This window comes from Xiphophorus hellerii, chromosome 4, assembly GCF_003331165.1.
Source record: "Xiphophorus hellerii strain 12219 chromosome 4, Xiphophorus_hellerii-4.1, whole genome shotgun sequence".
NCBI lineage: Eukaryota > Metazoa > Chordata > Actinopteri > Cyprinodontiformes > Poeciliidae > Xiphophorus > Xiphophorus hellerii.
Genome location: NC_045675.1, coordinates 16179226 through 16193887, shown reverse-complemented (window position 1 = coordinate 16193887; position 14662 = coordinate 16179226). Strand labels below are relative to the sequence as shown.

The 14662-nt window shown below is 38.2% G+C and overlaps 1 protein-coding gene across 1 annotated transcript in view; it reads right to left on the bottom strand.

The window, feature by feature from the left end:
• Positions 1 to 14662, bottom strand: part of cgnl1 (cingulin-like 1) — a 44942-nt gene that overhangs the window by 11787 nt on the left and 18493 nt on the right. The window contains exons 9-12 of the mRNA XM_032560417.1: positions 2540 to 2746; positions 2343 to 2447; positions 1579 to 1731; positions 352 to 522 (exon numbers count right to left, since the gene is read on the bottom strand). Coding sequence (XP_032416308.1) covers positions 352 to 522; positions 1579 to 1731; positions 2343 to 2447; positions 2540 to 2746 — 636 coding nt within the window. The remainder of the gene's footprint in view (positions 1 to 351; positions 523 to 1578; positions 1732 to 2342; positions 2448 to 2539; positions 2747 to 14662) is intronic.

The following is a 14662-nucleotide window of genomic DNA, read 5'->3' as shown; positions in this document are numbered from 1 at the left end:
TTAATAATGCGTAGGTCATGAGTTAAGTTTTATGTTTTTCACCTTTATCCAAGAATCAGTGGGATATAAAAGAGAAAACAATGTCTTTCTTTTAGCTGAACAATTGAGTCAAGCATTCATAAAGAACAGCCTGTGCTCCAGCCGCTCACTTTAAGACCATGTTTGAGGTTGCAGAGGGAAGGGGGAGGCAGAAATACCTAAAAGGTGACATCACTGTCTTAACAGAGGCCGTGATTTTGAAGGAGGAGTGATTACGAAGCTGCTCTGCATGAGCCAGTCTGACTAATGATGACCTACATCTGACCATCATCTTATCGTACAAGCACAGATCGCATCGTCCTTAAGCTTTACCTCCTCTTGCAGAGTTCTGGTGGTCAGCACCAACTTCTCCAGCTCCTGTCCTTTCTCCTTTAGGAGCCGCTGCAGCTCTGCCAGCTCCCGCCGGTTCTTCTCCTTATAAATATCGATCTGCTCCTGCAGCTCGCGAGTGGACGACTGAGACGCCTCCACGATATCGCTCATCTGCAGGCCAGGCGAGGCAGGAAGAAACGGCAGCAGAAAGTGAGATGTGTGGAGAAATTACAAACTGTTCATGGCCTTTAATTTGTTTTTCACTTTGTGACATTACAACCAAACTGCAACTTTCAATTATTTTATTAATTGATTACTCTGGCACATTTTGCAGATTTTTCAACCAACCACTTAAACCTTTTTATACAATGTTAAAAATACATTAGAAGATGCAAATTAACCAACAATTCAATTCCATTTTTAAATAAGAAAATAAACATTTTACTGCCTAAAATGAATTTCTTTAGTGAATTTGGACCAAGTGAAGCTAAAACTATGCTACTTGAAAAGTTTTTGGTAAAACATATTTACAAACAATTGTGTTTTTATCTTCAATGCAAAATTTATATGCAACGTTTCAGTTTAATATTTGCTCTGATAGTGTTCTTTCAGCAAGTGGTTTTATTATTGAGTCTGCAATTAATTAATCAATTACTTAATTAGCTGACGATTATTTCAACAATTGATTATTCCGATTAATAAACCAAGTTCTAAACCAAACCAAATAGATGCTCAAACAGACAGAGACAAACCCCAGAAAGGTGGTTCAACAATGTATTGAATACAATTTTATACATTTTTATTCACCAAAAATTTTAAAACATAATTTTTTTCCCCCTTCTATTTCACTATTTTGTGTGAATCTATCAAATAAAATTCTTGTAAGTGGGATGCTTACTTCAAAAACATGCTATTTTGAATAATAAAGAAGTATCAAAGGGTATAACATTTTTGGTTAAAAGTAAAAATAAACCTGTGTTTTGTTGGATTAGTTTACATATTTTCCAATATTTCAGTTTCTCCTCCCATTAAGACCTAAAGTACCTCATATACTTACTGTTTCTCCATCTTTTGAACAAAAATCCAATTAACTAATGTGGATCTTAATTTTATTTGACTAAACGTTTAATGACAGCCAACCTGGAGTCAAGCTGAGGTTGACCATGTGAGAAAAGCTCTTTCTTATGCTTACATGACTGCTCTCATTAAAGCCTGAAGTGCCCTCACCTCCCTCTGCAGTTTTTCCACCGTCCGGTCCAGCAGACGTCTCTCATCTTCAATGTTGTTCTTCATGTTTTTAAATTGCTCCTTCTGAGACTTTTCCTCCTGTAGCCTGTCCTCCAGCTCCTTGTTCTCAAAGTCTAGTTTGGCCAGGTTCTTCTACAAGTAAAAGAAGTAAAAAAACAAAAAGTTTTGAACTGAACATTTATCTACCTTCAAGCAGTGTCACCACTCTTAGGGTGTTTTCACACCTGATAACTCAGCATCAAAATAGCAACATTTGTAACATTTTCATCTGGTTTGGTTCTCTTTCACACTGCATTGTGTCAAATGATCCAAACCCTTTAAAACACCTGTTCCCCTCCTCGCCTGTGGTGGCGCTGCACCAAGAACCACATGAGGAAACGACAAAAACCTCAGAAGAAGACATGAGTGCAACTTCCTTCTTCACAAAAGACAAACAAAAATGGAGAGGCCTCAGATTTTAGTGTTTGTAGGATTTCTCTTTTGTCTTTGGTAAAAGACTACAATCCATTTTTCCCTCCAGCGCTAGACTCTTGTGCTTGCTTGTATTTACCCAGAATACCCTGTTTTTGTAGCGGCCTCTGATTCGCTTGCATCCACATGTGCATTCAAACTGCGCCAGAGATCCCTTTAATTGAATCGAGACGTCGGTTTTTAGGAGGACCAGAGTTCAGATGAGAACTCTCCAAACGAACCAGAGTTGGATTGAAGTGGACCAAACAGGACTGGTGTGAATGCCGTCTTACCTGCACATCTTCCAGTCGGATGTTCAACATTCGGTTAGCGCGAGACATCTCCTCCTCCTGCTCCCTGATCTCAGCCAGAGACTCTTCCAACTGCCTTTTCTCTCTCTGTTTTTGCACATTACACCATTAAAACATTTATATCAGTTACTGAATAGGTAGATCAGAGACTAGATTTGACTTGTATCGAGTTTTTGCACCTCTAGGCGGCCAGCTTTGTCTCCCAGTCTGCTCTCCAGCAGCTTGGCCTCGTCGATAATCCTGTTGAGTTTAGCCACCTCATTTTCCAGCTCATTCGTCCGCCTGCGCAGTCGCTCGATCTCCTGGTTGAGTCGCCCGGCTTGGCCCTCCGCTTGTCCTTTGGCTGCCTCCACTTCAGCCTTCTCTCGGACCACTGCTGCGCTGTTCTGCAGAAGGCGAAGAGGAAAGGCGCTTCAGTTCAAAGGAATCATGAGTGTGTGACTCTCAGACAGAAAGCAGAGCTATGATGCATGAAGAAGCAACTCAAATGCCTCTTAACAAAAGGTATCTGTCGAGCTCACTTTCTCTCCGCAGCTGGAGGGACGCTGAAGGACAGAGCCTTCCTGTAAGTCTCTCACACTTCACAATAAGCCATGACTGAAGGCTGCAAAGTGAGAATTTATTGCTGCCTGATGACTGACGGCCACTAAAAGTCAGAAGAGGGTGACAATGTGACCGCTAATAAACTCTAAGTACTTGTGATTAAAAGGTGCTAAACAAAACTTGTGACAGGAAAGTAAGCAATGCACATTTTAAGATGGAAACATCTTGGTCGTATTTGGATGTTTAGGCAGCTGAGTCATTCATTTTATGCTTTTAATGATTCATCTAATCTGTTTTTTCTCCTTCAGGGTAAATAGGTCTGGACAATAAATCAATAAAAACATATACTGGGACAGACACATGATCAACATCAATAGATAATACATGTTATAGAATATTCAACCTCTTGTTAAAATCTCTCACAGTGAGCTAAGCAAGGTTGGTGGAATCAACTACTCACTCTTTGGTTACCTAGCAACTCACTCGCTCGCTCTTTGGTTACCTAGCAACAACTTGTTGAGTAACTGCCAGCAGCAGTTTAATTTTTTCGCCACAGAGCGTCAGAGCTGCTTCAAAATAAACAACAGAGTGGAGTGAAAACTGTGGATAAAACAGGAAAGGTCACCGTATTTAAGATATTTAAAACAATAAACTAATCAATAATTATCCATAGAAACAATTATTGATATTGAGTGATATCAAATGCTTATATTGTGATTAGTTTTTCAGCTTTATTGTCCGGACCTAGGGTAAAATAAACATTTAAAAACAAGAATTACCCAAAAAGTTGGAATTTATTGCAGATTTTCTCCAACACAATATTAAACTTTTACATACCAATATAAACACTTGACCTGAACAGCACACAAGGTTTTGTGGTTGAGGTCTAGGCTTCAGGACAGCCATTGTAGATTATGGATTACACTTAAAAATATGGGTGGAAGACAACAAACTTACATCAACTATATGAATTATGTCAAGACCTTGTTGGAGGATTATTACTTGCCAATAGCAATCAGCTGTTTAGATATTTTTATCTACATACTACATGACTACCTGTAATAATTTTAATACTTAAGTTATTGTAGATCGTGTCCATTGTGGAGTCACCAGTAACACACAGCCTCAAATATATACAAATACGGCCACTAATGGATTAAAGGCAACTGTACGTATTTATGGAAAAAGCAGTAACTAAAAATAGAAAAAAGAAAGATCAGAGAAATGAAACGAAGAGATGACTCCCTTATCGACGTCACCGAGGAACAAGCTTTCAAATGTTTTTCTGTGGCGAGGAATGTCAGATAACTGGTTTGGCAGCTCCCTGTCATTTCAGCGTGGTTAGTACACACCCGCATAACTAAAATTACAGATAAAAACAGTAAAAATCTATTGCTACCGTTTTACACCTTCAACATTAGCTTCTATAGCGTAAAATATTTTAGGGCTTGAGGTCATCTTTGTGTACAGGGAGGCTCCTCTTTGTTGTGCTGCTCATGCAGATTGTCACTGAACGTGTGTGTGTTCACACAAATGCATGACCACACACACACAAACACACACCCACACACACACACGCCCTCTGCTGTCAGCTGTTCTTAACCAGGTGACAAGTTTATTTTAAACTTGCTAGAACAAAAGACTAACAACATTGCTAGAAAATAGTGAACCACACAAAAATCTTCCGGCTAAATTATATTTAATGTGTTTTATCTAAAAGGTCTTTGTGCAACTTGCACTTTATGAGACTTTATATCCAAAATCTGAGCTAATCTGATAAAGTTACAGCTGTTAAGAGACCATCTTATCATGACAGCTTTCCTTTATTACCTTATCTGTGACAGGTGTTGGAAAAAAAAAAGCGATGGCCAGTTCATCTTGTTTTTGTTCTGCAAGAGCAGAGAAACATTCTAGAGGAAGAAAAGTCGGCGGACGCCTCCCTGCTTCAGTGCGTCCAGGCCAGTCAGACCAGTTCCTGCCGTGGCTTCAGAGCCGCCCTCATCGCTGCTTCTTTGATTTAAAGAGATGACAACATCCCCAGCTCAACATGTATCAGTTTCATGTCTTTGAAACATGTATCAGTTTCAAAGACATGAAACCCATCAAATAAGAATTTATATTAGGCAGAAACAAAATGAGGCCTTCATATGACATAAATACAGTTTCTGTCATTTTTGTGTTTCAACAAAACCTTGAACCTTCTTTCAAGGTTACCATTACTAACCTTAGAATTACTAAAAGCATTTGCTTCTTTCAGACTTATTATGTTTTTGTTTCTTTGTCAAACTTACATATTTTAGATAATCAAACTAATATTAATATCAGACAAAGGTAAACTGAGAAAAATACAGAATGCAGTTTTAATTTTTTTTTAAGGCAAAGCAAACCTGACTCATTGAGCAAGTAGGACCGGATAGTAAATCAATAACAACATATATATTGCGATAGACATATCAATAGATAATATGTCTGATTGAATTGTCAATAATTTAACCAAACTTTGATCCAGAACTGCTCAGCATTCTGGGAGATGTAGGCAGAGGAAAGGCTTTAGCTGCTCAACTTCTCCCGACCAGCTAAGCAAGATTGGTGGAATCAACTAATTTATTCACTCTTTTGTTACCTAGCAACTCACTCACTCTTTGGTTACCTAGCAACAATCTGTTGAGGAAGTGGCACAGCAGCAGTTTAAGGTTTCACCACTGTGCCTCAAAACTGCTTATAAATAAAAAACAACTCCGTGGAGTTGAACAGCTCAAGAGGAAATTGTGGTTAAAAGAGGAAAGATCACGTTACCAATTTGGCAGTATTTCAAATGTTTAAAACAAAAAACAAAATAATTATCAGTATCAACTGATGTGAAACCATTATGTACCGATACATTTTTCAGTCATATCATCATACTGCGCAATTAAAGTTTGAATCACTTAAAAATAGAACCTGTCTGACAACATGAAGGGATCTCAAAAAGAAATGCATCATGTTCCGATTTAAAGGAATTCAAGTGCAGATGAAAACCAAAGTTTTTGACATCAATCTGCCTGGAATGGGCAACAAAGTCCTTGATAATAACTGAGCGAACTGCAATCAGAACCATTATCTAGAAATGGAGAAAACGTAAATCAGCGGAGAACAGTGAGATCATCACCACAAAACTGAAAGTCGCCTAAAGCCACGCAGGCCTCCCTTCAGTAAAGTTGATTTGCTTATGTATTCACAAAGGTTATCTTTGCCAGATATTATAATTAACTTCAAACATGTAAATAAAAACTGTAGAAATCTTTAATATGGTGCGCATTTCTTCACAGCACATTGACTTTAGGAAATATCTGCATCCAAACTGCCGTTTTGTCCTCTTCAGACCCATTTGGCTCGTTTCAGAATTATGCTGATTGCCATAATTGAGGTGAAGCTAAAAATAAACAAAGGGGGTAAGAGAGTATGAGGAGATTAACACAGTGCTCATTGACATAACAAAAGCACTGAACAACAACAAACAGGACACCAGAGCAAACCCAATACTTTCTTTCTGCCTGTCCCACTTCCCACATTAGCCTGCATGTGTTTAAACTATGAACAAGGACAGTGCTGCTGCTCTGTGACAGGAAGCAGGATGGAGATGAAATAACATTAACCTCCTTTGTTTTGAGACTCTCCCTTGCAATGTTATTTTTAATTTGAGTCAGTGCAGCAAGCCTGTAAGATAATCAGGTTTATTTCTAACTAAAACATAAGTGCTTGTATGAAAAGATCCACTTTCTACCCAAGAAAACACTTTAAATATACATTTTTTACTTATCTTTCAAATAACAATACTAGAGCTTCGTCAAAGTAACTAGAAGATGGAAAATTATCATTCAACAAAACATGACTTAGTTAGCTATTACAGATTGATTCCTTCATAATTATGCCACACAGTCACTGTGAACATGAGTTAATGCTGATCTATTTTCTCCATTTTCTACCCTAAACTCTGAGTTTGACTTGGGTCTCTGTGTGTACTTAAACTGTTTATTCAAAGTTGCACATTAACTAACTTTGTGCAGTCTTTGAAGCGCAGAGCAAACGTCGAGGTGAAGTGCATGTTCCAGGTCGTGTGCTGCGCTCACATCGCCACTCTTTCTTCTGGACTGACCAGCCTTTTTTCTTTTCAAAAACCACAAAGGATTAAGTTTCAAAATCACAAAAGAAATTGATTTGCAGATAAACTGACCCTGATGTATAAATAACATCTACAAACAGGCTAATCCAAACCAGGCCAACAGAATCAGAGCAATAAATTAGGGCTGTGCACTGTTAGAAAAAGAAATTGTCATAATGTTGTTTCATATTAACATAACTTCCAACATTATTAACCCACAATGTTTTCACCATTTCCCCTTTCCACCATTTCTGATCTTGGGCAGGCTCAAAATTATTCATACGTCTGGTAGATTTTTATTGAAATTTCTATTTATTTTTTTAATCAAGACACCTGGATATTGGAGGTTCATAACTTTGCCAGGTTGGGTGTAACACACCTTTAAATAAATAAATAAATAAATAAATAAATGCATTTTTCAGGTAGTTAGCGAAAGAGGCCAGCTCACTCTTTGAGTGAAGGTGATAAAAAGCAGGTATAGTCAGTGTGTGATTCTTAGGTTACGAGTACTACAAATACCTCACTGTCATGGCGCTTAGAAAGAAATATGTAATAAAAATGTTTTACATAATCTGCTTTTGTTAATCGTGTTTAAAATTGATTACTAGGGTGAATTTGACTTTGATACACAAGAAAAACTAGAGAATAAACACCCACTAAAAGTAGTTTAAAAGATAAATATTACCGTTTCTCCCACTCTAAACCTTATAAAGTAATATGAGTCTAACAAGCTGTATTAGCTAAGCTATGAGTATTCCAGTCTAACAAATGTAGTTTTAAAACAGCTTTACTTAAAAACATATTCCATTTCAAACCACGACTGTCCATGTTTATCATGATCAGATATATTTTATACACACACTCAGTTTGGACTCAGGTGTTTACCGATACACTCTTCATTGGGCTCTGGCTGCGGCTAAATACATCCTACATTAATTAGTACATTTCAGTGTTGCTGTTGTTATTGTGATATACAGTATGTACATGTTTTGTCATTGTGGTTACTCAGTTCCGTTTTGTTTTTTTTTGTTCTGCAGATGTAAAAGCAGATTTCTTTATCCTTTAAAACTTTCCTCCATCCCATCTTCCTTTTTTCTCTCTTTTTCAGTCACCATTCCTACTACAACTGAAATAAACTCGAAGTAATTTTTAATAAAGTTTTTTAGATACGTACCAAGTGCAGCATTATAGCAAAAGCCATAATGCTCCACTTGGGGAAATAAATATGTTGGGCTTCACCTTGACACTCAAGGTTTACTGCCATTTTTTAAAGATTTCTGCCATTTTGGAAAGATTTTAAAAAGACTTATATGGGAAAAGTGTAGCACTATTTCAGCCAGCTGACTGGCAGATTTTAGCAATAGGTGTGGGATGGACAAAACTCTACTACTCTATGCCCTAAACAACCAAAAAAGAAAAAAAAAAATCAGTTCAGTCTTACATTTTATTAAAAACACTTTAACTATTTAGGGATAAAATATAAGTTTGTCACCATGAAAAGTAACCCAGTTAATTGCATGATAGATGAAAACAAGCTCAATACTTTCCATTTGGATGATTAATTGTTTTTCTCTTTCTACTAAAGACTGGACAACAAAGGACTTCAGTCTGGTGTATTGGTCCCAATTAGCCCCTTTTTGTGAAGGACAATTTTGTTTACAGACTTCAGTATCCATTTTATTTGTTGTTTTGTTTATTTATTTTTGATATCTGAAATATCTTTCAGTTCCAGTGTTAAATGTTGATTAGAAATTACAGACTATTAGTCTTTGAGAGGACAGACTTGCATCATTATGCCATTTCCAAACTTTTAGTGGCTCTGAATCTGCAAGTTTTAAAAAACCTCAACAAAAAGAAAGAAAATGCTTTTGTTTGGAACCTGTGCTTGTTTCTTAAATCAGCTGTTTGAATTTATCCACAACTTTCAAGGTAAAGAGGCTTCAATAACCCTTGCAAAATGTGAAAAAGAGCTGAATTGATTTCCTCAGCTACATACGGATATTAAAGACACAGAACCTCTGAACACGATGAACCGTCCAAGCGAAAGGTTAGAATGTCTCAGACTGAAAGGAAGGACTGAAGAAGAACTGGACGTTTTGGCATCTCGTTTTGGTCAAGGGAGAAGGTAAATCGTGTCTCGTCTCAGAAAAACAGAAAAAGCTGCCAGCTTTTAGAAGGATCTCTGTGCGAAGTCATACTGCACATTTACTGAAGCATTACAGTAACCATGGTAACCTGCGTCCGTTCAGAGCCTCTGCAAGATCATTTACCCCGACATGGCGACACCTGCGGCTACAACTGTAATCAACATTGAAACCAGAACTATTTTCAAGGAAATATTTTGATGAATTTTCATCTCAGAACAAACTAAGAGGGAGAAAGTGAACAATGACATCAAAGATCTTATTATTTCAGGTTTTTTTAGTTGTTTTCAGTATCAACTCTCAGTGACTTCATTAGTTGATGCACACAGAAACCATGAACTGTTAAAGACGAAATTAATCATCCAACTCAAAAGCTGGCACTGTGATTACAGTCACCAAAACTACAGGGCATTCATTGTTGCAAAATATCGCATCACTTTCAGACACCAGTCAGACAAGAAGCACCGTCCTGTCTAACTTACGGAGACATGTTCCAGTTCGACGGCCACAGAAGATAAACGGAAGACGACTCACAAGACAGAGAGGAAACACCCAAAACACACAATAGTTCAAGTACAAAGATTAACAGCTCAAACACAGAGGCCTCTGTCTGTGCACCAGCTAACAATCATGTTAAAGCAACTCCTGTCAACAACCTAGAAAGAGACAACGAAGCGGCAAAAAGAGAGGATTTAACCATTTCTGCAAAGACAATGAAACAAAAGAAAATGGACCATTACAACAGTTGTGAAGATAAATTTAAAAAGCTCTGATGAATGTGAAGCTCCTGCATTTTCCATTTGTTTAGTTACCCGTACCAATGAATGGCAAGGTGTTTATGAGGTCACCACATAGAGAAGAAACAAACCAAAACACACAGACTGTGAACTGGGACTTTCTAGTACATCTCAGAAATCGGAATTTAAACATTTCAGTGGAAGATCCACTCATCTCAGCATGCTTAAAGCTTGAAATGGCTCCAGCTGGTGGCATCCAAGGTTAGGCTGGGTGATAAAACAAAAACAATATACTGTATATCTACAGTACAGATCAAAAGTTTGGACACACCTTCTAATTCAATGGGTTTTCTTTATTTTCATGACTATTTATAAGGCAAGAAATCCCACTTATTAACCTGACAGGGCTCACCTATGAAGTGAAAACCATTTCAGGTGACTACCTCTTGAAGATCATCAAGAAAATGCAGAGTGTGTGCAAAGCAGTAATCACAGCAAAAGGTTGCTACTTTGAAGAAACTAGAATATAAGGGGTATTTTCAGTTGTTTTACACTTTTTTGTTTAGTGCATATTTCCACATGTGTTATTCATAGTTTTGATGCCTTCAGTGTGAATCTACAATGTCAATAGTCATGAAAATAAAGGAAACTCATTGAATTAAAAGGTGTGTCCAAACTTTTGGTCTGTACTGTATATATATATATATATATATACAGTATATATACTGTACATACAGTATATATATATATATATATATATACAGTATATATATATAAAATGCGATTGATATGTGATAAATATTAACAGAAAATATGTCTAGCAGAAAGTTCATCATTTCACTGAAAAGAGAGGAAAGTCTTTCGCCGCTCAACTTCTAACTGCCAGCTAAGTAAGGTTGCTGAAATCAACTAACACACTCTTTGGTTACCTAGCAACAACTCACTCACTCTTTGGTTACCTAGCAACAACCTGTTGAGTAACTTGAGCAACAACAGTTTAAGGTTTTTCCACATTGCCTCAAAATAAAAAAGATAAAGGTAGATTGAAGGGAGAAAATGAGACCAACAGCTCAAGAGGAAATTCTGGACAAAAGAGGAAACATCACATCACCAGTTTGGCAGCATTTTGAATATTTGAAACAAAAAACAAATCAATAATTATCCATAGTGACTGATATGAAATGCATATCTCCTGATATGTTTTTTAGCCATATCACCCAGCCATAATCCCAAACTATTTTCTCAATAATTAGACTTCTTAGAGAGCATTAACCCTTCATCCCCAGATGGTCAAGAGAATATTAAACATTAAAAAGGCTGTTTATTTTACATCCTTCATCCTAATACCCACACACTATATAAAACAGGGTCACATTGGAAGCAAAACACCATAATTCATAGACCTTATTTATAGATGGATCTTGACCTTTGAGGAAGTGCCTTTCTTTTGTCATGTTCAGGTCCAGATATGGCAAAATACAATGCAAGAAAATAAACAGTGTTACAGCAATTTCAGCATTAATTTAACTAGATAGTCACATTACCCTTGATGTTAGACCTGATTCCTAGAATAGAGTGGAAACTTCATCTAATCCACATAAAGTTGCCAAGCAGCATTTCTGAACCAAACACCTTGTGGCAAAACCCCCTGAGTATTTAGTTCCTGTTCCTGAGATGGTTCAAAGCTATCAGACTACAAAGTTGTCACTATGACTATTTGAAAACTCAGAGGAAGTCATATTTCACGTGGGATAAACTGTTAATTTCTTGCCGTCTGTGTGGAGATCACAATTTCCTCCCTGCCTGGCCGTCCTACGTTTCATTCCTCTTCTTTCCAGCCGTCTGGTAAATCGTCTCCCAGAGCTTTGCTGGGGAATACGGCGCTATCATCAAATATACAGACTCACGCTGGAGTCTTTACCTCCACAACAAGCCTGAGGGGGAAGTCTTTTCTGGGCTGTGTAAGTTTGATGATCAGACAGCGAGACTTGAGTTCACACGCTGGTAGAGATTAGTGGAGAGGCGGGCTGGGTTAGGAGCGAGGCCGGGAAATAAACTGCATTCAGGTGAGCAGGAGACACTGTGGAGCTTTGAAATTAAAAAATACAGCGTTGGGGATTGAGGTTATAGATGAGGGCTTGATAACAATGGCTTAGGTCAGCTGGTGACCCATAACAAGAGCTGGAAATGATGCGATAAGCACAAGACTCCATCTCTAAAGTTTGAAAGGGCTGGGACCTATTAAAGCTTCCATCACTGGGAATCTGGAACGCTGCAGAGATGGGGATACAAATACTGCGCCCTGAGGAGGCCAAAGTGAAAAGATATGAGCCTCTCCCGCAGTGGGAGTGGGTACAGTGTAACGGAGCTGGAGCTGAGTAAAGATGAAGGTCTACAGGGTGCACATTCTCCAAACTGACCCCGACATTCCTGAAAGAGAAACCTCATCTCCTCCAGCCCAACATCATCCCTCTGCGTTTCTCACACGCCGCCACAAAGCAGTGAGCCCGCTTCCAAACGAGCAGATGGCTTTTGTTAACGCCGATCGCCATGTAATACTTGTGAAAATAAGCGAAGCCTAATCGGTACGGCCAAGATTTTTCAACCCAGATAAAATTCCACAGATTTCAGCCCATCAAAAACACAATACAGCTTTCAAGTTAAGACACAAAACAGGCCCCCCAATTCCTTTCACGGGGGTTGGCCTCACACCCCCTTTCCTCCAGCACACTGACCCACTTACTCAGCACGTCCCAACCCCCGCTGCTTTTATTGTGCGAAACAAACTCATCATTCATTATTGACCGAGGTCCACAATTGCCACCCACTTTTTTTTTTTTTTCCAGGGGCTCAGAAAGAAGAAGGGGCACGGCGCGCCCGGGAGAACTGCAGCTCATTAGATTGGTGATGGGTTGCCACTGCAATTAGCATGCATACAGAGCAATTTAGTGTTCCACTTTCCAGCATTCCTACACGGCGAGAATGGCTAATACGACGGAGTATTAGAGCCGTCATATTTGGGAAAGAAAAAAAAAGTACATTTCTACCAAAAAAACGCTGAAATTCTAAGATTAATCTCAGGTATTTTCTAGACAAAAACGTGGAAATTTCTGAGTTTGAGAAGTCAAAGAATTTACCTAGCAAATTTTTTGACTCTTCAGACTCAAATATTTCCAGGTAATTTTATTTTAGAAAATGTCCAAGATTAATCAGCCATTAACCTGAATAATTGCTCCTCAATTACACCTTTTTTTAATCTACAATGTCTAATATGCTGTCGTACCTAAAGCATCAGGGCCATGAAAAAAGGAAGATAATACTTTGGCTCTAGATGAAGTCAGGAATAAGAGTAATCAATCTAGCAATGTTACTTCTTGGAAGATATAATGCTGCACATGGCATCCTGCTATGGGGAAGTTGCCAGAAGTTGCCTTAAAACTCAAATAAAGATGAATAAAGTGAAAGCACAGGACTTGGGTGATATAGCTTAAAAGTAAAACCTGTCCACAATTTTCTTTTATACCAAATTCAATTTCTGATTTTAGTCTATTTATTTACACTCTTTTCTTAAAGTTAAATTAAAAATACTTTTCAAAAGTTTTTATTTCAACTATCTCTTCTGTGAGTTGACCTGATCAGAGTTAAAATAATTAAGATTAAAAGCTTTAAAACATGCTTGACAAACAAGATGGCACTGATTAGGCAAATAAAAAGGCATTAAAGAAAAATATTCCTGATTTTCCCAAAATTAAATATTCAAAAATCCCAAAATTTGACAAATTGATTTATCCCCCAGCCTTGAGAATAACATAGTCATATGTTATGTCAAAGACAACAACAAATGCGGCTTTAGAACAATCCTGCATTGAATCAGAGGGGAAAAACTTCAGTGAGTGACTCATTTAGGCTCCAAAAGTGAAACAAACAATGACTTTATCTGGCCAGGTGTTTTACAAAGCGGCGAGGGTAAACCCCCGATGATAAACTCCCTGGAGAAGCAGGACCTCTGTTCAACAAAAGGAAATTTCCTCCTGGATCTTTTTTTGCAAAGCGTCGCTGAGGACCCCCTCCGGCCCTCAGGAAGCCCAGAACAACGACGACTTCCACTCTTTGAGGCAAACAGGACGCACATGAGCCACACGGAAAAAATTATGCTCAAACTGTCCGACCAGTCTCTATGTCGTCTCTATTAAAGACGATTACACGTCCAGTTTTGATTCAACTTTACCCGTAAAGCTACCACAACTATTGACCCTTCGCAGCTACGTCACTTAACCATTCGAGGCGCCATGATGGACGTCGGAAGTGAGGGACGGGAGTATTGAATTCACACCACATGATTTTTATCACTATGTCATAAACAGCCCTTACACCGGGGCAGATTTAAAAACGCACAAAAGACGAGATGCTAACCATTTTTCTACATAGATGCTAGGCTACATGACGGCGGCATTGTCTCCATGGTTACTAGACGCGTACCTTCTCCACATTGCGATACTTGATATCTTTCTAATCATACTCGCCAATAAAGTATATGAACATTAGTCTTCTGACCTTGTAAAAAGCCTTCGCTGCAAATTCGCGGTTACACCGAGGGCTGTCAGTCATAATGACTGACGCCGCCGCATCTTTTCTATTTAAAAGTTATACAATGAAATGACAAGTTTGTTTTTCACCCTTGTCTGTTTAAGAAGAGGACCGCGCAGCATCCTGTGATCATTTTTAAAGTGAAATCAA